The sequence below is a fragment of the Squalius cephalus genome (assembly GCF_949319135.1).
Source record: "Squalius cephalus genome assembly, chromosome: 18".
In the NCBI taxonomy this organism is placed as follows: domain Eukaryota; kingdom Metazoa; phylum Chordata; class Actinopteri; order Cypriniformes; family Leuciscidae; genus Squalius; species Squalius cephalus.
In genome coordinates, this window is record NC_137139.1 from 19,419,755 (window position 1) to 19,446,796 (window position 27,042).

Consider the following 27,042-nt stretch of genomic DNA (forward strand, 5'->3'; position numbering starts at 1 on the left):
CACTGAAAAACTAAGAGCATTACGGGTTTGAAACGACATTAGTGTAAAGAATGATATAATTTTCCGTTTTTAGTTAACTATTCCATATTCCCTTCGCAGAGCTGCTTTCCCTTTTTTTTTGTATTACTTGTTTTAATCCTCTTTATCTATAACAAAGAATTGGCAGATGAACATTGTGGACAAATTAATGGAGGACTACATATTACTCCAAAGGGTCAGCAAACTTTCTCACACAACCACTTCACTAGTCAGGAAGACGCAAGTGATGGTCCATTCGACTGCAGTGGTTTTACTAATTAAGACTAAACCTTCAAACACTAAACCAAGCATTTAGACAGACTGGGTGACCCAGTTCGGATTAATAAAAGCGAAATAACAGGCCAGGAGCAGAGTAGATTAAAGGTGCTCTCATGATTAATATGATATAGAGAGGAATAATAAAGCTCCATGAACTTAAAATAAAGAAAGTTAAATAGTCCATAGAAAAAGTATCTTAGATTGCAGATTATTATTATTTTTATTATTAATAATATACAAAACAGAATAGTTGTGTCTTGTTGCATGACGGATTGTTTACTTATTGTTATGAACTGTAATAGAAATTACTGTAGCATTGTAATTAGCAAAAGCTTTGAGCAAATCTACAAATTTAAATCTCGAATCAATATTTAATGTCCACACATTTATTTATTTGGTAAGTAGCCATGAAATAAGAGGGATAACGTGCAGTCAGCTGGTCACGATTCCAAAATAAACCCTTTCAGGATGATATAAGAACCCTCTGTGGACCGGCTGGCTGTATATCATCTCTTACTTATTTAAACCTCATTGACATATAACAACAAATCTGGTTTAGATTTGGATGATGGTTAGAGCAGTTGTTATAGGCTTATGTAAATGCGTATCATGCAGTTTACTTAAATAATTGATACTAATGATTGATCACTTCTGTTATGTTGCCAGACAAACAACTACACTGCAAATAGAATGTACAGCCAAGAACTAAATGAAATCCATATTTGATTTAGAACAAACAAGTAGTTATCTGACACAGGGGACACATGCATGTGACAAAGGACAAAATATCACTGTGACTAAATAAAGATGTGAATATAGTTGACTTTTAGATTAGAACTTTTTCAAATGTTAAAATACTTTCTCTTGCCCCATGCTTGATATGTAGAAACAACTGTAAGTAATAACTATAAGTGACAACTATAGGTGACATTTGTAGGTTGATTTTGCCAAAAAGTGGTGTTTGAGCATCCCGACCAGCCCGACCAGCCCGACAGCAACACTGGCTCAACCAATGGTGTGAGTTTGGGGGTGGGAGTATCTTCATTTAAAGTCACCATGAAATCAAAATTGACAACTCTTCTTTTTTTATGGAATATTGCAGTATATTACAGTAAAAATAATTTATCCGTGCACATCTTTTTTTTTTTTCATGTGCCCTCATAATCTTTATTCAAAATAACTTCCCCTCCCATTTTGCAGCGACATCTCTACTCTCCTCTAATGTGTTTACTGGCGAGAGGGTGGGACAACCTGTCACTCACATGAGATCACAGCAATAGCAAACCACAACCATCCAATCAATTTTCAGATTTTCAGCCCTACATTTTCTCTTGCTCGAGAAGCCCTTTCACTTGATTATACATCACAATAGGAAATAAAAGATCGCAACTTCCGCTTTAATGCCGACTTTAAGTTTAAAGACCCCCTGTGGTGAAAATCAAGTTTTTAATGTTGTTTATATGTCTATGTGGTGTTTTTAATATGCTTTAAGACAAACCATGTGCAAATTCTAAGTCAAAACCGTTGCTGAGTATTTCCTCCTTTAAACGAAATGCAAAAAGGAGTGAGATGATACGATACCATGAAGGTAATTGAGACCACCTGTCCAGGAGAGCCTGAGGGAACCTTAATTACAAGAGTGCTGTACACAACTGCAAAACTGAGCTCAGGCAGACAAGGTCCATTCACAGCAGCAGGATGTAAATAAACAGAGTTTTCAAACGAGACTTATGAAATGCAGCAATTCATATGAGAGCCCAGCTGTGGCCCATGGGCTATCTATACAGACCCCTGCAATTCATCACACAGAATGCAGGAAAACAGTGAAATGGAGATTGATCATCTGCTGTCATGCACTGAGAGGAGTACAGTTTTAAATTACAAATATTATTAGTCTAACAATTTGAGAGAAATTAAATAAGAAATAGCATGAATTTCAGAATGTCTTAGCATTTGGTTTGTCTCCCTTTGCTTTAATAACAGCAGCACTCAAGCTGAATGAAATCCACAAGTTAGTTAAATCTGATGATCATGATCTCCAGCATTATTTGAGCATCTTGAGCTTCAATGGAAGAAAAAACACCGGACAGTCTGTAGGCCTACAAAGAGTCACTTGATCAATGCCACAAATGTACTTCTTTGATTTATGACCTAAAAGTGCAGAATCTGAATTATTTGTTCTTTGATTCATGTCAAACATTAGCCTGGCTAACGTCAGACCTCGTCTCATTGAGACGTGGTCTGGGAACCACATGTTCATTTTCTCGTATTTGAGGCGTGGTTTATGAATGCCAAGAGCCGTTTATTGGGCGCTACGAATGTCTATCAAATGCGCCTGTACGTAGCTCATGGCCAATCGTTTCAATTATACCAGATGACGTATGTAGAGCGACAGAAATTCGACGAGGAAGAAGACGAAATAAACTTGCGTTCTAAACTACTTAGAACACTATCTAAGGCTGCATCGAAAGGTAACTTCGCGTCTGATGCCATGTTGGATCCATAGATATAAACAAACTGCTTCGGTGTGTCGCATAGACGTCGTCATCGTCTTGCTGCTCCCTCCCCGTTCTGTGATTGGTTCCCTTTTTGAGGGGAAAATCTGGTCCATGGTGTCCAGGCTGCCTAGCAGCGTGAATAAAATCGCGCTGCGCGCAAGGCAGCATGGGGAAACCCAGGCTAGTCAAACATTAAAACTGTTTATTTCCAGGTTAAAATCTCATAACTTCAATGTAGTCTCAGACTTCTGGATCCCACTGTGCACAAGGTAATAAGGAACCCCACATTTCAACCAAAATAACAAATGTTATGTTGTTTGGCCCTCAGAGTCCTACAGTGAGGTACAGCTGGGACACTGTAATTGAAGAGGGTAAAATCAATGACATATGTGACCTTGAACTTTTCAGGTCTACAGGTTATACAAACAACTGCTTCTTATCACGATAAGTTCTGAAACACTGGGTTCAGATCACTGACCTTTGCTTTGAAGTTTAACAAAGATCTGGCTTGATATCATATGTGAGCCATGCATGAATCTTGCATTACTACCTGTATTACAAACATAACAGGATTGTGTGAAGACTGTCACATTTGGTTTTCTAAGTAAGCATGGCTTAAAAATATGTGATTTTGTGGTGCCAAAATCTAAGTTTGTCTTCCACACTGTTGGAGTAAAGAGGGCATGTGAGATAGCAAATAAGAAGGCAAAATGTTAGACCATTATTCATAAGTGAAGATGATCAGAGGAATTCTTATAAGAATGAAAAATAATGGACATGCCAAGCAGCCTCCCTTTAATCCAAAACACGTTTCTCCTTAATCTTGCTTTCCGTCTAAGAGAGCATTAGCCTGGAGCACTTGATTCAAGACCAGATCTCCGTTTAAGGTCATGAAGAAAACCTTAATATCTTCTTTTGTGTTCAAAAGAAGAAAGAAATGCGTACAGGTTTGGAACAACATGAGAGTGAGAAAATAATGACAGAATTGTATTTTTGGGTGAACTATCCCTTTAATTGCTTTACTCACAATGAACTTACTGTATATGACACTGTGGGGGGAAAATGGTTTACTTTATTTTCCTGTTATGCATGCAACCCCTCAGGTCCTACTTGCCGTGCTCTGTGTGACCTGGAGAACCCAGGTCTCCGCTGTGGGAGGCGGGCACTCTAACAAGGAGGCTAAAGATTACAGACTCTAGCGTGAGTCGCTATAGCACCTCTTGAGATCAGGGTAGTGAGGTTTACCTGCACAGCTCTTACTATCTGGCCTCCATTACACAGTCTTCAAAACTTTCCTTTAGTTGCAGTATACTGGGACTCCTCACTTTTGGCAGCAGAGACAGAGAGAGTCAAATTTGAAGCGAACATTGTCTATCTGATCCATGATCCTCATAGGTGGTGCAGAAGATATAACCCTGAGGGTCTACTGAAACTCAATAATTCCAAACACTACAAATCGTTCCAACAGACTTTATTTTTACCAAATGAATAACATGCATGGTAAAAATGTTCCTACTTTATCAAAGTTATCACTGTAATGAATTCTAAGGGGACAAATGCTGGAAGCTCAAGTTAATTTCCTCTAGTAACGCAGACTCATGGTGTTTTAATGATTGGTTGTGCTCTGACAGTCTCCCTACACCCCCAAGAGCAACTCCATAAATCAGTGTCCATTAACTCAACTCTGAAAATTTGTTTTCAACACAGCCTAAAGTCTTTGTCATTTAAGAATGTAAATGAAATATTGCTAAGTTGTCATAATTACATTGTTTTAATAAGTTGCAGGTTTCTAAAATTGGGAAGAAAACAGTCGTCTCTATTTGGCAAACACTAATGTACCAGTTTATTATTTGTTTTGTTACACATCTGACATCTGTTCACAGTGGAGTGAAGGCATTATCATCTCCAGTCCTTCATGGTGAATTACTAGTGCTGAATGAAGCTCCTTTTGTCACAGCCAAGACATTACCAAATCATACAGCGTGATCAAGTTCTGTCCCAGAACTTCTATGAATTCACACAATCATTTAACTTATTTGTACCACCACATTCTTACAATCACCTGAATTACTATACAATATCTTATATGACAGTAAATAATAGTAAAAGTTATTCCCTCAAAAAGCAGAATCAGTTGAATCTATTCACAGTGGATCCAGTCACACTCACCTGCCTCCAAGTGTCTTGTGTTGTATCCATGATATCCACTGAAGCAGGTGTAGCAGTTCCTGTGATAGAAGCGGTAACGTGTATTCCCAGCACCAAAACCTGGGACCAGCTGTGTCCAGAAGGTAAATACGAGCACTAGCCTCAGCCAATCTGACAGCATTGTCCAAGCACTATGTGTTATAAACCTCACTCAAATAGACATAAATAAGATCATGCAAACAAAACAAGAAAAACACACTCTCAGCATGTCCATTATGCAACAGGAGAGAACAACTGCTGCTGTGGCTTGAGTAGCTATTTAAATAAGCTGTGTGTCCTGGCATCAGAATCAAGAAATTTCTCTCTCTCTCTCTCTCTCTCTCTCTCTCTCTCTCTCTCTCTCTCTCTCTCTCTCTCTCTCTCTCTCTCTCTCTCTCTCTCTCTCTCTCTCTCTCTCTCTCTCTCTCTCTCTCTCTCTCTCTCTCTCTCTCTCTCTCTCTCTCTCTCTCTCTCTCTGCATTGACAGACATGTATTTTCTCGTGGCTATTTGTCTCCTGATATGTCTCCATCGCCTGTGTGCAGGGCAGGCCTCCGCAGTCCCACCCTCCTGTCTGTCTCTGCTCCTCCCTTCTCCTCTCTTAAGCATTGACACTGAGACATTTACCAAATGTGTAAGCTGCAGTTCACTCAAAACAAAACAGTGAACAAAAGATATTTTTTAAACTCTGCACATAATCTGGTCACTTTTGCTTTTACTACATTGAACATTTATTTTAATATTGGATGCAATTAAATAAATTATGGCCATTGGGAATTATTACCAGAGTTGAGCGGCATTCAAATTTGAAAATCACGTTAAATTCTGTTATAGATCTAAATATTGGAACGACTAGAATACAGAACGACAGAACAAACAGATAGAACGACAGATAGATAGAACAAACAATAGAACGATAGATAGAAAAATATATATGAAGACTTCCTGTCTTCCAAAAGCCTCTAAGTCCGTCTAACGTTTTTTCTTTACAGTTTTTCTCAGTCGCTTTGGTGCATTTCTCACATCACTATTTACATTTGCACAACAGTTAGTTCAACCTCCACAACATTTAGTCATTTGTGCACATCATAGTAGCAGTTTCTCATTCCTTCCAACAAATTGCAAATGCTTTTGGACATGCATCAATTGCTTTCATACAACTCTCTGCTGTTTTATAACATTATCATTTGCTTATGTCATGTCAGTCAAAATTAACTATACTTGTGAATGATGAATAGTCATTCCATATAAAACTAATAATCCTCATTTCATTGCTTGAGTCATTACATACAAAAATGTTGAACTAGTTGTCAAAATCTGTCATTTAAAAAAACAACAACAACAAAAAAATCCTGAAAAAGTCTCCTAAATTGAACAATTTGCAATTGAGCAAGAGATGCTATTCGCTGGGATGTAGATGAAATTATGTGAGAGAGAGGTTATAGGGCAACATATGTCACTTTGAGTGATTTATTGCCCTTAAGCCACGCCCCCTTTTTGACCGTGGGAAATTCCCACGCTTGCCCCGCCCCCTTTTTGACTGTGGGAATATTCCCACGCTTGCCCCGCCCCCCCTTCTACCCCCTCCCTCCCACCTCCGGACAGATCACGTGACCGTGGGAATTTTCCCACGGTACCCTTCCCCACAAACACCCCCACCCCGCCCCACTTCTGAACAGGTCACGTGACCGTGGGAAAATTTTCCCACGATCCGCATTAAAACGTTAAAACAACATGTATTAAAATTATATCAAGCAAATAGTTCTATTTTCTAATACATTTGAAGAAAAGTTGTACATTCACAATTACATAGTGTTTAAAGGTGTATAAAACGTTGTATAAAGTTAAAATACAAGTCTTTAGCGTTCATACATTTGTAAAATGTTAAAACATTAATGAAAAAGTTTAAATTGCATTATCTTAAAGCTATCAAAATGTATTAGTATTAAAACATTAAACAAATATTAAAACATATCAAACGCGTAAACACATACGTACATTTAAAAAACTGACTTACGTTTTTACAATTCCGTTTGTTGAAAGAAGAACAAAGATTATCCAACTCAGCGATCTCCAAAGTTTAAAGATGTGTAAAGTAGTCTCCTGGGAGCTCAATGAAACACGTCCGAACACGGGAGAAAAGAGTCAAGACTGACAATAGCTACCGTTGCACAGGACCCGGACGTAGGCTCCGCCCCTAGACTCCTCCCACACCAAGACACTCCCACGTCAGGTGGTGAAGAGGCGTGGGAAAAGACTACAAACAGTTCCCACGCTTCGCACAGGACAGTAGGAGGGTCGTTCATATAGCCCCGCCTACGATCTACAAACATTAAAACACACTCCTCTTGAAAGCTTACCTCATTCACGCATCATGTCTCAAGGAACTGACTCTTCTTCATCATCATTCCAACCCCTGGGAACTACTGACGGATACATACCAAATGGATTACCGGATGCAGCAAATGGATATCCGCAGAAAAGCATCGAATGGCTAAATAAATTTTGTACAGATCTTGGATATCACAATCTGGCGTTTCTCACAAGCTATGGAGTTGCAACACCTGCCGCAGTCGCCGAGGCCCATGGCACAACTGTCGATGAGACGGACGGATGTCTCGGGGATACAGGTCACCGGATTATCAAGGCTATTTTGGCTGTCATTTTGGAGTTTTTGATCGACAAACGGATGAAAAAGAATTGCGACGGCTGTACTGTGGATCACCCATCGCAAACAAGACACAGCTGCTTGTTCGAACCTACTGCATATTATTTTTATGGATGTTTTGAAGATATCAGACTGAAACTCCTCACACCTGAGTTGAAAAACATATTAGCACAGGCCTTGAGTCAGTACGGAGGCAGCCCACATCTACAGAGGATCCAGGGAGCTGTTGAGGCAATTTTGTTTGACCTCAGAGATGAGATGTACATAGTCGAACAATTATCTATAATTCGTGAAAAACTGATCGATGAATCATGCGAGGAAATAATTTACACAGCTGTGGATAAATGGAAACTAGCCGTGGCTGAAGATCCGGAGATCAATCACGTTTGAAAATGGGAAACTTCTGCTCTACCTCTTGGATTACAAAATATTTCTTTAAATCACGTGTTAAATGTGGAATATCTAACCTGCTCCATAAGATTATCCGGAATAATTGGACTACAAATACCAACATAACTCCGGATGAAAAACGCCTAATGGAATTAATGAACGGCGTGCGGGGATTATCGGATGAATGGAATCATATGATAAACATGTCTGTAACCTGTGAGAGCACACCCTCTGTGGTTATCAAAAACATTCTCAGTCTAATGTCTGACGACCAGAACTCTCTTAGAATAGGAAATATATTGTGTATTTGTACGTATGTAACTGATGTCTGTAGTTTGTTAAGTAACGAAAACCCGGATGTATGTAATATTATTGATTTTTTAGTCGAATACATTATGGAGAAGAATTACGAAATGTCTGTGAAATTTTATTTTTTTGTTTGTGTGATATAATTCACATTATACATGTTTGTAACTTTCTACTTCTTACATTCTAATAAAAGAAAAAAACATTTTTGTTGTTTGGAAATGTTTTTGTAACGTTTATATTGTAAAATAAAAATGTTTGTAACTTTTATATTGTGATATAAAAAATGTTTGTGACTTTTATATTGTGAAAAAAATAAAATAAATAATGAACAAATTTGCAACTCGATTCATTATGACCGAAATCTCATAGCGTTGACATGGCAGAGCTAATGAAAAAAATCTATTACGACCCAGCGAATTCTGGTGCTTTTGGGGGTAAAGACCGATTAAAACAAGCTGTATTAGAACAGCAAGGTGTAAGATTATCTGATAATGAAGTGTCAAAATGGCTCGCTAGCCAGGACACATACACTCTCCATCGAACTGCGCCAATAAATTATAAGCGGAACCGCGTAGTGGTGTATGGGAAAGACCAGCAGTTCCAAGCAGATTTAGTTGATATGTCTGTATACTCGAAAGAGAACGACAATATCAAGTTTATAATTACCGTTATAGATGTTTTTAGCAAGTACGCGTGGACAAGGGTATTGAGAAATAAAACGGGACCGGAAGTAGTTAAAGCTTTTTTGTCTATTTTGAGAGAAGGACGTGTACCTGTAAAGTTGCAGACAGATAAGGGTACAGAGTTTTTCAATAAGCATTTTCAACAGTTGACCAAAAAATATAACATACACCATTTTGCAACAGCCAGTGATTTAAAAGCGAGTGTGGTCGAAAGATTTAATAGAACTTTAAAAGGACGAATGTGGAGGTATCTAACAGCGGTGAATTCCAAACGCTACTGTGATATATTGCAAGATCTGACAGAGGCGTATAACTCCAGTTATCACAAATCCATAAAAATGCGACCGTTGGACGTGAATAAAGAAAATGAAACTGTGGTGTTTAATAATTTATACGGAAAAATGCGTAAAGAGACACCAGTCTTTAAATTTGCCGTAGGAGATATCGTCAGGGTATCTAAAGTCCGGAATATATTTGCCAAAGGCTATGAGCAGAACTATACCGAAGAATACTTTACTATAAGTGCGTGTATACCCCGAAATCCAGTCGTATACAGGATACAGGACTATGATGGTGAATTAGTAGATGGTTGTTTTTATGAGCAAGAACTCCAAAAAATTATTGTGAGTGATGATAAATCGTTTAAGGTCGAAAAAATTTTGGATAAACAACGACGCGGAAAAGCCATGTACGTTCTGGTGAAATGGCTTGGATGGCCTTCAAAATTCAATAGTTGGATTCCTGAAAAACAGATGATTGATCTACAATCTCCCTTAAAACCGTAGCGAAAGCCACAGACGATGCCATTTATCCAAAAACATCTAACATGTCTGAGGAGGAGGGGTTCTACGTCACGCTCCCGTGCAATGCATCTGCAAATGTATACCCCGAGAATCGCATATCTAATTACAGAACTAGATTGGCAAGGGCTATACATTTAAAAGGATTATGGGAAGTGGCGTTGGTTGAGTTTCACTATCCAAAAACTTGGCACACTTTCAACGAGGAAGACTCTGCTTTTATTATTGAATGCGATCAATGTTTGAACAGCGATGAACGTAGTAAAGTGCGTGGGGATCTTAATATTCAAACTTTCCGGAAAGCCCTAAAAATATCTACGAATCATAATAATATAAAACATGGCTATTTTGAGGATATTTCAGTATTACTCAAGGAAATAAACGCAACTCTTCCACCACGGGTGCAGCTAGGCTACGATCATATAAAGAATAAGATATTTCTGAAATCAAATCAGAGAGCATCGCTAACGTTTTACGGAAAACTCGCCGTCATTCTAGGATTAAAACCAGGTGTTCCTATAGAAAATGTAAGCAGTACGGATGAACACAAAGACGTGAACACATACGCTCCATACCAGGCCGATATAAGTGGAGGATTTTACACTCTATTTGTATACATAGATATAATAGAATATCAAGCAGTCGGTGACGCGTATGTTCCATTATTAGAGACGATACATATTGAACCGACCACTAACAAAGCAGTCAGTGTCAGGTACGACAAGTCTCATTACGTCCGTCTTAATAAAAACAACATCTCAGACATTGGGATCGAAATTAAAGACGACCAGAATAAAGACGTGCGATTCACCTACGGAAAAGTTGTGACGAAGCTGCACTTTAGACCAGTGAGAAAACATTTGTTTTAAAAATGGCTTATCTCACACCGTACCAGGACGACCCCCACCGTTACATATCATATTATCAGGCACAAACAGGACATGGGATGCCGGGCTATGCCGGAAGCGGTGTTATGTATGGTGCCGGTTTTGCATCAGGGATCGGGGGCCTATTTCGTGGATTATATCGTATGGCAATACCGTTTCTAAGAAGGGGTTTCAGTATAGCAAAGCCACACATAAAAGCTGCAGCAAAAAATATAGTAAGTGATGTAGTTACCAGTGCCTTGTCAAAATCATTTAATAATAATGATAACACCGAGGGACAGAGCGGTCACGGTCTTATGGTCATGCGCAGGGGGCTGAAGCCTCCAGGGACCCGTATGAGGAGGGGGCGTGGTCACAGCGTAAAGAAGAGTACACGCATCACTAATAAACGCACAGTTGCAAAAAGCAGACGAAGAAGCCGGACGAAACTTGTAAAAAGATCTACAAGTTTGAAAAGACGAAGCAACACTATCTTCTAAATCATGTCATTGATTCATGCAATGTCAGACGAGTGTATCAAATCCGAACTGGATATTTTTACACTTCCTTTAACGCAAACAGCTATTGAGAAAAACACTTATGTGGAAATCCCACCCGTGTCAGCGATTAATGATGCTTCCCCGATTGAATTTTTCATCGCAGGGACTGGTGAAGATTACACTGATCTGAATAACACATTATTATATACTCGTGTGAAAATAACTCTCCCAAACGGAGATGATGTGCCGGAAGGAGCTCCGGTGGGTCTGATTAATTACCCGGCTTCTACGATCTTCTCGCAAGTGGATGTGTCTCTAGGAGATCGGCTAGTGTCACAATCGTCCAGCACGTATCCGTACAGGTGTATTTTGGAGATGCTCATTAATTATGGAAAAGACACCCTAGAGAATAACTTTTCAGCAGGATTGTTTTACAAAGACACTGCTGGTCATATGGACACTACAGATCCGGCAGGTGCGAATGCAGGACTGACAAAAAGAGCTGCGTTTACAGACGGGAGCAATGTTGTCGAGCTACTGGCTCCGATACACAGCGATATATTTTTTCAGCCAAAATTACTGTTGAACGGTGTAGATATTCGGATTCGTTTAACTAGAGCAAAAGATGAATTCTGTCTTATGCGCGGGGATGCGATCGATTATAAACTAAAAATAATCTCCGCTTCTCTCTTTATCAAAAGAGTGTCTGTCTCACCCTCTCTCCGTTTAGGACACGCCCAAGCACTATTGTCGGCCACAGCAAAGTACCCTTTCGACAGGGTATGCGTGAAAAACTTTTCTATACCAGCAGGTGCACGCGTCTCAAACCATGAAAATCTCTTCCTCGGGACTTTACCAAAATCCATCATTATAGCAATGACCGATAATGATGCTTTCACTGGCGCATACGATAAAAACCCATTTGCGTTCAAACACTTTAATCTTGAATATTTAAATCTCACCTCTGACGGCGCACACATCCCAAATCGTCCGTTTCAGCCACAATTTAATTTAGGAAATGCTGTAAGAGAATATTATCAGCTGGTTACCGCCACGGGGAGACATCTGAAGAACCAGTCTCTCGCTATAGACAGGGAGGATTTTCTCAACGGCTACACACTGTTTGCCTATAACCTTACTCCGGATGAAGAGTGTTCGCAGCATGTTTCGCTGATTAGATCAGGGAATATTAGGTTAGAAGCACGTTTTAGAGAGCCTCTACAAAACACAGTAAACATTTTAATTTATGCCACCTACGATTCTCTTCTTGAAATATCAAATCGGAGGCAGGTGTTGGGAGAACACTACTGAAGAGTTTGAAATGAACACTGTGGAGCTAACGGAAATTATGGATAACATCGCGTGTAATATAAATTTTTTAGGAGTACTCCCTTCCGACCATCTTCCCAAAGATCCATTGATAGACGTCCCAGCTCTATTAATTTGTAATACGGATCGATCGGACGAACCGGGACGCCACTGGTTAGCTATGTACATGGATCGAAATGGGCTTGGATGTTTTTTTGACAGCTTCGGGAATCCTCCGGATTCAGATTTTTTTCCTCCATCCATTCTCAACTTTCTAAAAAACAATTCTACACAAGTTCATCATTCTACCAGACAAGTCCAAGATTTTACATCAGTCACCTGTGGACAGCATTGTGTCTTTTTTCTGTATCATATTTCACGGGGTGTTGAGTATGAGGATATAATGAAATTTTACCATAACGATAATCTATTAAGAAATGATGCTATGGTATCTCTTTTTGTGAAAAAATTGAAACCCATGGTCTGTGATAGTAAAATATTTAAATGTATCCAGTGTGTACAGTCTGGTAAAATGTTCCAGTCTTATTAATCCTTGTGTAACGAATAAATAAAGAATATGTAATGAATAAACGTGTCGTAAACAGATGAATAATTTCGTTTTCTTTCTTTTATTTGACATCAAAAACAATAACACAATATGTTGTACAATGACATACATAGTTTAAAAAAATAAATAAAACACAGATACAAAATCCCCCACATGATAATATTTTGTAAAAAAACAAACAAAAAAAACACATAGCTATGCCATTACATATAATTGTTAAAAATCCATCCATTGTTTCGCATCTACACTGGGTGAGTTAAATACGTTTTCATCAGAGTCCTGTGCATGTGTGTGTGTGTGGCGTTTTTTCAAAGACTTAGTAGGTACAGTACCAAAGTCATCCGCGTGTGTTTTTCTTTTAAACGATTCAATCATCCGTCTTACATTATGATTGGTTACAGTCGAATAAGGAATCTTTAATGCCGCAAATGCATCCAGAAACTCATACCAGCCTACAGGGCGTCGGCTGTCATGCTTCATCTGTGGTGAAGTTACACTCTTTACCAGATCAAATATATGGGACCCTGGAATGATTCTCCCTTTATAAACAAATTCTCCATCAACTGTCCATGAAGACACGTGTTTGGCTTTGGACATTTTATCCATAATATATTTTACATTTTTTAAGCTTCTCTGAGGAATATTGTTTAAAACTTCTGAGACGACTGCGTCATCACTGACGTCATCATTCCTAACATCGAGGGTGTGGGAGGGGGGAGGCGTCTCGTGTTCCGGTAATGTAAGAGTTATAGTGTTACTTTCCATATCACCGTGTTTTACCACACTTAAGAATCGTTGTAAAACATTAGTGTAGAGCTTGGATTTTTCGTAAGTGTTTAAGTCATGCCTCTGCAGTATATCTCTAATAGATGAATCCAGGTCATTCTCCACAACCGTATGAATATTCTCACGAGGCGGTGCAGTCCTTAGTCTATCCAGCTGATGTTTTGGCACGAGATACAATTTCTCGGCATGTTGCATTTTTCTCTTCAGATTCAGTTTCTAGTTATGAGACTGGTTATGAAAGGAAGCGCTACACTGAGAAGGGGAAGCAGAAAACCCCCTTTTTGATTAATCATACGTCTCTTCCTGCTGATATTAATCTTTTTATTAGCGACGTACTTTATCTCCTTTTTCCTTCTTTTTAAAGACCCGTGCTGTTTCACAGTTAGGGGGATCTTGCCATGAAGAATATTGAGAGCCACTTCACATAGAGCCAATATTAACTCGTCGGGTGAAGATTGCAGAATAACACGTCGCTGCTTGGGTGAGCTCTTGTATAACAACTTTAAGAGGTAGAGATTTCTGGAAAGCCTCGTACTCATTGTTACTTCTGGACGTACACCACCGGATAGTCTGACAGTAAATCCGTTCTGAGCCGAAATTTTTCAGGGGTCTGTGGTTTATAATCTATTAACAAGTAGCTGTAAGGGCGTTCAGTTGCATCCTGGTACGCTTCAATAAAAAACTTTGTATTCCCTGGGTACATCTGACGTCCCAAAATACCAATCTGCTGCTTATCGCGAGGGTTTTTAAATATTATTAAATAATTTGTATTAAGACCTATTGTTCTGGTAGATTTACCCTGGAAAAACAGATTCTGTATTAATAGCAAACAGCTAATCTTATTGTGATGTATGTATTGTGTAAAAATCTTCTCGACTTCTCCGTTAGAAGCAGCTTGACTCATAACGTCGTCCAAGATAAGGAGCGATCTTTTACCAGGAGGGAATAATGAGTCATCATCCAATTTCTGTGGTATGCCTTCAATGAATTTAATATCAAAAGCATGTAACATTTGATCATACATTGGCTGCCAGGATGTATACACATACACAAAATTGTCAAATTTGACAGAACACATTTTGTCTGAATTATACATTAGAGTCTTCACAAAAAAAGTCTTCCCACTATTACTTGGACCGGCAACGACAGCCGAAAATGGGTGCTGCATTCTGCAGTCAAAAACATCTGTTTCACACATCTTTCAAAATATTGTTAAAACCCGTAAGGTAAGGTGGTATAATCTGGTTGGAGTACTCGCTTATTGTACACAAGTCTGAAACTTTTCACGATTGATCTATTGTGCAATGTGAATCCCCTCTTATTACGTGTAATGGTCTCTGTGCGGGGAAACAGCTGCATCATGTCACGTGATTCCACATAGGCACGTACTAGCCCTATCAGACTATGCAATGTGACTATTTGGGCATTCTCTGCATTGAGTGTAATACCCTTCGCTTGTCAAAAACTCATTGCAATGTACACAGCACTCTGGAGAGCACTTGTGCGGTTTGTTTTTATCAGCAGATCTTGCAACCCTATATAATCGTTGGCATTTAGTGCAGTATTTTAAAGTGTCACACTGCGATTTCTCAGTAGATGTGCGCTCTTGTTTATGTGTTTCGTAGCAGAAGGCGTTTCTGCAATATCTGAGACAGTCTGGACATTGTCTACTGGACGTTGGGTGTGTGCGGCATTCAGATGTGTTACAAATATTACAAACATATTTGCATTTATGGAGTCTCTTGTCGTTATGACCCTTGAGACAGAATTCGCACACATAACTTGTGCCTAAGAAACCTTTCAAATTTTTTATCAAATAATAATGTTCTTCATGAATATATAAATTTACGGTCTTTGGATGTATTCCATCCGTGTTTTTGTAGACCTGCAGTTTCCCTGAACAGTCTCTGTGAAAAACTAAAATTTTTACATTTAAATTTCTTTCGAAAATGTTCAGATCATGAAATCCTATTTTATTATGTGGTGCAAATCCACAGACTGTGTGTATGTCTTTTGCTGTTTTTTGCAACTCTTGATCGGTGAATGTCGGGTTAAAAAAATATGCCAGACAATAACTAAGGCACATATTATCGGATATATTCGTTGGACAAAATAGATGCATTTTATTTCGTTTTATAACTTCACTGATGGCAATGTCTGTGATTTTCCTACGCGGTCCTCCCCCTCACTGGTGGTCCATAGCTACCGAAACTCTTAGAGATAAAGAGTTATCTGTTGACACATCTCTGTTGCTTTGTGCAGCGCGTTCAATTTGATCAATGAATAATGATGCATCGTGGTTGCTCTCAGGCGTTAATACTGTATTTATAGATGTGGGTAGGCTGGTACCATTTAGTGCTATATTTATATAGCCCGTATCACCAGCCGTCAGTTGAGAAAAATGCACAATCTCATCTAAAATATTGTGTAGATGAATATTAAAATCTGCCAAGTCGTTTGTATCTATTTCACGGAGATTCAGCGTCCTATGGATTTCTAGTCCGTTGAAACGTGGTCGAGGTGTTATTACAAACTCCCCTACACGCCCTCCTTCAGTCGTCAACGTATGAATTTCGTCCTGACTAAGACCCATATTAGGGAGTTGGTGATTATAATTCAAAAACCCATTACCGGACTGTACGTTTTCATCATCATCACCTTCAGGTGTTTCTAACCACGCTCGCTGTTCAGCTATAATATTTTGTAATCTTTCGGATGTGGAAAGTTCACCTGTGTTTAGCATCCCTAGTTGTTCACGTATTAAAAGACGCAATTGTTCATTAGTACTCTGACACCTTGATCTTACATGTTCTACGTCTTCATCTGAGTCTGACTGCATATCAGTGTAACATCTTTTAGAAGACATTTTATTATTTTATTTTTATTAAAAATGTACTAGTAAACTACAAGCGAATACTCCAACACCACTACCATTCATAAACAGTATTAACGATGGCTAATGACTACGGATAGCAACCCGTAACAGTAATAAAAATAACAATGTTCAGTCAAATTAATAAAAAATAATAACAAATGAATAAAAAAAGAAATCAGTCACCAAATATGAAAGCTAAAGATTGTAAGCTTTCAAATGATATATACAATTTTTCAAGATTAGTTTAGGTTTAGTATAGGATATTAGACTGTTTTAAATATGTAACAGATTTGGGACCGCCGACGGGCTGGTAACACTTAAGAGGTTCGCTAATGACCACGGATAACAACAAAAACGTAACAGAAATAAAAAATTGTGTATCCTACATTAAAAACTACACATATTCATAACTTTCAAGTGAAAACGCTAAAATAACAGTCAAATGAAATAAAAAGAAATCAGTATATGAGATGTGACATAACTTCTCTTGAATGCTTCATGTCTTTCCATTAATAATCTGAATAACATTCAGACGTTCATTTAAAAAAGAGTTAATGCATTGTTACCGTTATTAACTGGTGTCCAGGACGCATTTCTCCATTCTCCTCTCGTGTTTAAAAGATCGTTACGAAGTTCTCCGTTTATATCCTGACAAACCCCCAAAACGTTTGATTCCAGTGAAATATTCCTCACGAAGAATAATGTCTGATACTCCTTAAAAGATCCAGTGAAACGTAAAGTTTATCCAGTAAATATTCCTCGCTGTGTTTGATACTCCTTAAAAGATGCAACGAAACCTGTGATTCACCCAATATTCCTCACGAAGAATAATGGTCTGATACTCCTTAAAAGATCCAGTGAAACGTAAAGTTTATCCAGTAAATATTCCTCGCTGTGTTTGATACTCCTTAAAAGATGCAACGAAACCTGTGATTCACCCAATATTCCGTTCGCTGTTTGATCGTCGTTCCTCTGCACTTAAACAGGAGCTGAAGTCCGAGCCGCGATCCACAGTAAGTTTAGTACATTTTAGATATGAGGGTTTTTCAAACAGAGCGCGTTATCCTGTCAGTGAACAAGCTCAGCATTGGGGAATCCCCAGTGATGTCATCGTCAGCGTCACCCAATGCATCCAATGAAATCCTGTGTGTGTTTGGTGAGGAGGCGTGGCCTCCGCGGCTCTCAACACAGATAGAATTTTACCATTCCGAGTCAGGATGGATAGCAGTCGGTCTTCTTTTCTTGAAGCTGCGCGAGGAAATCATTTTGTTCACTTTTTTCTTTTTTGAGTGTAGAGATGTTTCACATGTCGCTCCACACCTGATGGGGCTTGGTAATCTGGTGGATAGAGTACATTCCTCTGTGTATTTTTGCTCTGGAGAGATAAAAATTTATTTGAAATATTTGACGGATAAATAGTTAACGTTAAGTTAAATGTTTAGTATCATAACTCACCGTGCCCCGGATAACTTAATCGCGTTCCAATGGTTGTGTTGTAAGAGCGATTCGTGGCAGTTTGATAGCTCCGAGATGAGCTACATTCAAAGTTCCGCTGTTTGTGAGCAGAGAGGCTGAGTGGCTGTTTTGGGGGTAATCCCTGGTGATGTCAGCGTCGCGTCACGTCTCTGTCATCCGGAGGCGTCCAATGGTTGTGTGTGCGTGTGTTGTGTGTTAGGGGGTGGAGTCAGGGCCTGGACCATTGCATACTTTTCACTCGTTCATTTCTTCTTGTGATATAGGACTGAATGGACGCTTTTTGTTGAGTTCCTCCCGAGGACTTTGTAATTTTGGGAAATAAAACCTCTAAACCTTTGGATCTGGATATATCTTTCGAGCTTCGGATATACCTTTTGGTTCTCTTTCAACAAATGGTATGTAAAAATGTAAGGCTTTTTAACAATGTTTTTAAACTAGTTTGTGTTTTATGTAACAGTTTTACAGATACTGTGCGGATGGATACATTTACTTTTCTGTAAATTATTGATTTTTTAACATCTTAAAATAACACAAATTTTTAATAACTCTTTTAGAGAAAAATACCATTTTAACTTATTTCATTATTGTTTTAAAAGTGCCTTCTTTAATAAATAAATAATAATAAAAAAAAAACACTGATCTCTGATTGTCTTTATTGTAACAGTTTTAATATACATTGTCATAATGTTATTTGTTAAACAATATGATGTTTAAACATTATTGTTACCGGATACATCTTTGGAGATAATAAGACTTTTGTTCTTCTTTCAACAAATGGTATGTAAAAATGTAAGGCTTTTTTAACAATGTTTTTAAACTAGTTTGTGTTTTATGTAGCAGTTTTACAGATGTGTGAGAACACTAAACACATGTGTATTTTAACTTTTATACAACGTTTTATATTATTAAATATATAATTTAATATATAATTTAGTTTATAATATCTCCCTGATTCTGTTCACGCCCATAAGGGAGGAGCAACCGTGGGAAAATTCTCACGGTCACATGACTTGTCCGGAGGTGGGAGGGATGGGGTAGAAGGGGGCGGGGCAAGCGTGGGAATATTCCCACAGTCAAAAAGGGGGCGGGGCAAGCGTGGGAATTTCCCACGGTCAAAAAGGGGGCGTGGCTTAAGGGCAATAAATCACTCAAAGTGACATATGTTGCCCTATAACCTCTCTCTTATGTGACCAGACAGAGAGGAACGTCTGGATGTGCATGAATGATTACAGTCCTATGTATGTTGAATGTTCAGTTCCAATACAGTATATAGGCCTACTGCAATATTGTTTACAGTTGTGCACAGCTCTACCCAAAGGGGGTTTATGTTTGTTGTAAATAATGGTGTATTTTTTCTGTTGCTCAATGCTGTGAACAAATTAGAATTGCAAAGAGCATATGCAGTAAAAATGTGAAACATACATATTCAGTGTCTTGTACTCAGTTACCTCATAAATACAGTAATGTGTAACTTTACTGTATTTTTCAAATGGCTGTGCAAATAGTATTTAGTGCTGTATTGAGCATTTTCAGGTAGTGTCACCAAGATCTGACTTTTATCATTGGAAAACATTTACAGAGTAAACTGTCATAATGAAAACATGACTAAGCCATTTGACTATCTTGTTCATAAACGATGGTGTCAGGACTTTTCATTTTGATGACACTGACACATTCATTGACATAAATACTTGCTTTTGAGGAATGAGCTATCCATTTTGAGCAAGTGACACGCTTTTGCAGGTTATCAACTAGGTTTTGCAGTTTGTACTAATTGTTTTGAGAACTGCATTAACTGTTGTGCAAATGTAAATAGTGTTATGAGAAATGCACCAAAGCGACTGAGAAAAACTGTAATATTACTGTAACATTTTTATCAGGCTCCTATATATAGGTTTCTACCTAAGTACCGGCATTTCTGAATGGGCTGAGGCTGGGATTTAGTGAGTTTGAAGTGAAAGTATTGGATGAACGTAAACTATGTGGGGAGAGCATTCACTCAATATTATTATCTCATTTTTGACATAGGTGGCTTTTAGAGGCTTTTGCACCGGAGGTCTTCATATATAAATAGAATCATCGAACGACAGACAGACAGACAGACAGATAGACAGATAGACAGATAGACAGATAGATAGATAGATAGATAGATAGATAGATAGATAGATAGATAGATAGACAGATAGATAGATAGATAGATACAGACCTTACAGCTGTTAGGGTTAGGATGATTAAGATAATTTCACTAAAAAGATGAAAGAAGTAATGGCCTTTAAATCTCATATGGCCTTTGCTGTCACAAGCCCAATGATTTATAGGGACTTGGTTATTATTAATCTTTACATAAATTCAACTTATTGTTACAGCTGAGAAGTTAACAGAAATTTGAATGAGCTACAAATAACCCTAGTTTTGAGAAGCTGTTGGTCCAGTGCAGTGGACCCTGAGAGAAAACATGGAAAACTAATTTACAGGGGGGTAAAGGGGACCCAAAGAAAAGCTCAAATGCTGCACTTAAACAAAGTATGGTATTGACTTACAAAATAAAAATACTGCCAGTCTAAACATGGAATACTGTATATGCTTGCTGTATGAGATGCATCTTGCATCTTGAAAAACACAGGAATCTATCCAAAGTGACAAGGACAAGGAAATACGTAAAGTAAGAGGAAAAGCATGCAACAAAGGTTGTTTCAGTTTTTCCAGAGGATATGAAGGTTGAGAGGAGTTTAAAAGGTGCAGCTGGACACAATTCAAGCGTCTCTTTTCATGTGAGTTTTGTGAGTCAGATGAAAAGGAAGGCCACTGCATGTCTTATTCTCTGTGTGGATGTCTTTGTGTCAGTGAGGCCGTCTAAACCACTGCCAGGTGTGGGTAAAGGCTTTAAACCATTTGATTAAATTACATTAATAATGACACATTAATGCTTCCCTGAATTACAGAAGGCAATTTACACACTATATAATGTTAAAACATTACTCATTCTTCAGCTATTTAATTGGAGAAAGGTATTATGTCACACCGAACAGTGATTTCCAACCAGTGACACGCATTAAACCTACTTAAAGGGATAGTTCACCCAAAAATACTGCCAATAATTACTTGCCCTCATGACGTTCCAAACCCGTAAGACTTTCGTTCATCTTCGGAACACAAATGAAGATATTTTTAATGAAATCTGAGAGCTTTCTGTCCCTCTATTGGCAGCTACGCAACTGATACTTTGATGCTTCAAAAAGTTCGTAAAGAGATTGTAAAACTAATCCATATGAATTGAGTGGTTTAGTCCAAATTTTCTGAAGAGACTATTATATGATAAACAGACTGAATTTAGGCTTTTATTCACATATAAACATTGGTCAGCGAATATAAACAAAAGTTCAACTGAACCTGCTTGACGCGCGAGAACAAACCTCTTGCTGAAGCTTAAACGTGCTGCGTAACACACGAGAATGAACTTCATTGTTTCTTGAGAAACATGCTGCGTAACACACGAGAATGAAACTCATTGGTAACATTCTTGCGGAAGCTCAAACGTGCTGCGTAACACATGAGAATGAACCTTTTTGGTTCTTGTGGAAACTCAAACGTGCTGCGTAACACACGAGAATGAACCTCATTGGTTCTTGCAGAAGATCAAACAGATTGAACTCAGGCAATTCAGCAGTGACTGCGCACACTCGCTCATAAGCTGCGTGTACATGGCGACCGAGTCGATTACCATCCCGAGAATAGAGATCCTCTGCACGGGGGAGAGTTTGCTCTTTTCCCAGTTGACACGAAGGCTCAGACGGGCGAGGTGCCGGAGCACAAGGTCCCTGTGTTCGCAAACCTGATCTCGAGAGTGAGCTAGAATCAGCCAGTCGTCAAGATAGTTCAGGATGCGAACCCCATGTTGCCGGAGTGGCACAAGGGATGCCTCAACAACTTTCGTGAAGACGCGAGGAGACAGGGCTAGCCCGCATGGAAGTACCGTGTACTGGTATGCCTGCCCCTCGAAAGCAAACTGTAGAAACGGTCGGTGTCAAGGAAGAATGGAGACATGAAAGTACGTGTCCTTCAGGTCGATCATTGCAAACCAATCCAAGGGACGAACACATTCAAAAATGCGTTTGGCTGTCAACATCTTGAATGGAAGTCTGTGAAGTGTTCGGTTCAAGATGCGCAGATCCAGGATTGGCCATAACCCACCGCTCTTCTCTACAATGAAGTAGGTGCTGTAGAAGCCAGACTTAATTTCGGCTGGAGGGACGGTTTCGATCGCACCCTTCGCCAGTAGGGTGGCGACCTCCGCATGCATGACAGGGGCATTGCCACCCACCATGGTATAGCGGACTCCCCGAAAGCGAGGAGGAGACTGTGCGAACTGAATCGCATAGCCGAGCCTGATGGTTCTCGCGAGCCAGCGGGACAGATTGGGAAGCTCTAGCCAGGCTCCCAAAAACTGAACCAGAGGGGTCATGTGAACCACAGATGTACCCACGACGGGGCAGCGAGGCGGAATGACCGGCCCAGACGTGGGAGACGCCGCGTCCTGACAAAGGAGGCCAGCGAAGGACGAACGTTCCGCGGCGACCTCCTCTGACAGGGGTCTGGCGACAGAGGGGGATGTGGCGAGGCGTAGAGTCACACACTGCCATCCGCGACCTCTGGGGGCTCAGAGATGGTAAAGTCAGTTCTTTCTTTAAGGGAGAACAAAAGATTCTCCCCCGGCCCTCCACTGGGGGAAGGGGTGGCCCTGCAACCACCTCCTGTGAAGAACTGCAACCCATCTCTGAGCTGCCCGTATCAGGAGCGCCACTTTGCCTGGTGTTTGGCAGGCTGCGGGGCTGGTACGGGCTGGGGCGCCTTCCTGCGGCAACCTCCACGGCGCGGCCCGGGTGAAGGCTGCTGCTGGGGCCGAGCGGGAGGAGCAGGAGAGCACCCTCGGACTGAGGCGAGTGAACTGAGGCATCTGAGCCGGCGGCTGGGTGGAGGCAGCAGCTGGCCACCGGGGCAGAATATGTTTAATAACCTCAGTCTGCTCCTGGGCAGCCGAGAACTGTTGGGCAAAGTCCTCGACCGCGCCACCGAAGAGGTCAGCTTGGGATATGGGGGAGTTGAGGAACAGGGTTCGCTCAACCTCGCGCATACCAGCCAGGTTAAGCCTGAGGTCTCTTTCCTGGACCACGCATGTGGACATCATCTGACTCAGGGAGCGTGCGGTCACCTTCGCCGCTCGTAGAGCGAGGTCGGTGGCGGCACGCAGCTCTTCCATGAGCCCTGGATCAGCCCTACCTTCGTGCATGTCTCTGAGCACCCTGGCCTTGTAGACCTGGAGGATGGCCATAGCATGCAGTGAGGAGGCAGCCTGCCCGCAGCTCTATAGGTCTTCACCACCAGAGTGGACGAAAACCTACAGGCTTTGGAGGAGTGCTTAGGGTCGCCACGCCAGGTGGAGGCGCTGTGGGGACACAGTTGCATCGCCACAGAACGCTCCAGCCGGGGGGACCCCAGTGTGCCCTTTGGCCACAGCCTCATCGAGGGCAGAGAAGGCGGAAGAGGCGGCTGAGCAGTCGCGAAAAGTCAAAGGAGACTTCCATGATCTCATGACATCTTCATGCACTTGTGGCAAGAAAGGAATTGGGGACGGGTGCTGACGGGCGTCAGCACGCACCACCCCCAAAAAGCAATCATCAAGCCTTGAGCGCTCGGGACATGGCGGAGAAAACACACACTGTTGGCAGATCACTGCACAGACCAGCAGCAAGAATGAGATCTCGCTGGAACATGCCGTCACACCAAAACCGCTGAAGAGTCGCTCGTCTCGTATCTAGAACTCGTAGACAGCTTGCAGTGGAGAGAAGTGAAGAAACACTTGGCTGCGAAGCAAAAACATAATGCGAGATTGCCACGCTACTCCTTTTATACCCACGCAGTGGGACGGAGTTGCGCTATGCAAATTGCATTGGCATTGTTTTGCCATTAACTCGTTTTGTAAGAACTCGAAGAGGATAGGCTTCTAAGCAAAACCCCCATTTCGTCATTTACTGACGTAACTCGTAGTGACTGAATGAAAGGGAACAATCGTTTCTCCTCCATAGATCTAATCTCAGAGAGTCCACATGTGTCTTGCTCCAGTATAAACTCACAGAGCAAATACAGCGTACTGCCTTAAATCTGTAGAAGTACTTGAACGGTCACGGCAATTGCGATTGATTCTGGTTAAGTATTCACCTGAAGAACCGGGCTTTTCTTAATCGTTTTTATATGAGTGCAGCAAAATTCTAAAGTGTATTCGGAAATCCATTCTGCCACAATAAACTGTGTGAGATATCAATCCTTGAACTGAATCTTCTTCCCATCTGACTGGCACAGAATTTCAAGAAAAAAAGTTTTCCATTCTACAGGACATTGCATTTTTTAATGATCTTCATTAAGTCATGAATTAAGCTCAATAGACCATACATCTTTAAGCCGTGAAGCCGTTCCAATTATCCATCCAATGATTGACCATAAATCATATGGTGTCTCAGACGTTCAAGGTAAGCAGTTAAGGGAGTTACAAGAGAGCTGTTTTTATATAATCCATCATAGCTGCTGTATTTGGATTGAATGCCAAGCAAACTGCCAGTTTCGGCTCAGCTAAATATTTAGATCGTTGCCATTTAGCTTTAGAGATGTGCCAGGCAACTTGTCGGTGATCCACAGAAAATACACAGCTATAGTTTATATAATTACTGAATGTACTGCCTTATAATATACAGTCAAAGACTTTTGCAAAATGGATGCTTCAACAGGGAGTCTGCCAAATATTGTTTGATCTCAAACTAATTTTTGTGAACAACAAAACAAAGTGAAACAAGACACTAAAAACAAAACGACACATCCATTTATTCTCCAAACCGCTTGTCATGGTTGCAGGGATGCTGCACAAAAATGAAATAAGTATATATAAATTACAGTAAATGTACATTATGATACGCATTATGATATGCCTTTTTCCTTGTCCTGAAAGAGGTTGAAAAGGACACCAAAGGAAAAGTTCTGAAACTGGCGTTCAGTGCCATCACTTCAGTCAGTAAATTGGTTAAATCCATTTCTCACAATGCAATCCATAATGTTGGAAGTATCCCAGAATCTCTTCTGTCTTTTCCATGGATCTTTGACCTCTTGGGAGATTAGAGAGGAAGAAATGTTCCTTACATTTATGACAGCGTTCTCTTGCCAGCAGGACTGATCTCAGAGCGAACCTCATATGCAATAAAGCCCATCTCAGGTTGAGGGATTTTCAGCTCATCTTTAAGAAGTTCTTTGAGAGGAACTTCTTAAAAAATTATTCCCAGCGACCATTAGCATGAGATGGAAAATTGGTTTGCTAAGTATGCTGGTTGTTGAGGGGCAAAGTGGCTTCTCAAAGTGGACTGGATTAGTTCTGAAACACATAAACAGAGTCATGCCTCTCCACATATCTAATATAGTTGTCTGTATAGTGTAGTCAGTGCACATGTCACTTGAGCTCACCAATATTTCCTTTGATTAATGATGAGAAGGAAAGACCTACATTTTTAGCCAAAATCTAATGCAAACCGTGCATGTTATCTTGATTTATAATATCGTCCAAACCTCCCTATCTCAAAAGCAAGTCTTATTGATGGACTTATAGAGGGCTCAAGTTTCTGTGGTCGATGGTAGTTTTGGACTGATCCATCACCCATGCAGATGTGAATGAACGTAAAGTACTGTAACATGCACAATAAACCATTCAGATAAATAAACTGTAGCCTTAGAAGTATGTATTCACTGTGGAATGTCTTTATGAAATAACCTTTCCGTTTTGATAACCTTTCTTTATCCAACACACTTTGTGGGAAGAAAACTCCTACTGTGGATAAAAATGTTATCCGAAGTCCAAGATAATTTGACTATGTAGTTTCATTCATTTGGGGTGCTTTGCTGTGTAGTTGCTAAGGCATTGCTAGGTGATAGCTAGGATGTTCTGAATGGAAACTAGGGCATTACTTGGTGGTTGCTAGGGTGTTTGTGGCTTTTATAGCACTTGAAAGAGGTTGCTAGGGTGTCCTGAATGTTTATCTGTGAGTTAAAAGGTGTTCCCAAGGGTGCCATTTCTAGGTGGTTAACATGGCGTTACTAGGTGGTTCTGGGTGATTAATATGGCATTGCTAGAATGTTGGTGGTTGCTAGGGCATTGCTAGGTGGTGCTAGGGTGTTCTGGCTGGTTACTAGGATGTTGCTAGGTGTTTGTGTTTTCTAGGGCACTGGTGGTTGCAAGGGTGTTTGTGGTTGCTAGGGCACTGCTGGGTGATAGCTATGGAATTTTTAGGTGCTTCTGAGTAGTTACTAAGGCATTGCTAGTGTTTTGGTGGTAGCTAAGGCATTGCTAGCTGGTTGCTAGAGTGTTCTGGGTGGTCACTGTGGTGTTGCTATGGTGTTTGTGGTTTCTAGGGCACTGGTGGTTGAAAGGGTGTATGTGGTTTCTAGGGCACTGAAAGGTGATTGCCATGGAATTTGTAGGTGTTTCTGAATGGTTACTAAGGTATTGCTAGGGTGTTGGTGGTTGCTAAGGAATTGCTAGGTGGTTGCTAGAGTGTACTGGGTGGTTACTAGGGTGTTGCCAGTTGCTAGGCTGTTATTGAACAGCTAAGTCCACACTAAAGGCTCTATGATAATCTGCAAACCTAGTAAGTCAAATCAGAAAAAAAGTCTTAAGACTCATATCCACAATAAGCCACATGATTTGAGGTCTCATTCATACCTATAGGTCATACAACAGTGTGGAAGGAGTAACTCACCTAAAATTTTGGCTTGAAGAGGAATACTAATGCAAGCAAT

The 27,042-nt window shown here is 40.2% G+C and overlaps 1 protein-coding gene across 2 annotated transcripts in view; it reads right to left on the reverse strand.

The window, feature by feature from the left end:
• The window catches only part of megf6a (multiple EGF-like-domains 6a), a 71,479-nt gene that overhangs the window by 29,897 nt on the left and 14,540 nt on the right, over window positions 1–27,042 (reverse strand). The window contains exon 1 of one of the 2 annotated variants that reach the window (XM_079849596.1): window positions 4,965–5,249. The exons of the other annotated variant lie outside the window; for it this stretch is intronic. Within the exon in view, the coding sequence (XP_079705722.1) occupies window positions 4,965–5,124 (160 nt within the window). The 5' untranslated portion in view covers window positions 5,125–5,249. Of the gene's footprint in view, window positions 1–4,964; window positions 5,250–27,042 lie in introns of those variants that run through there. 2 annotated transcript variants of the gene reach the window in all.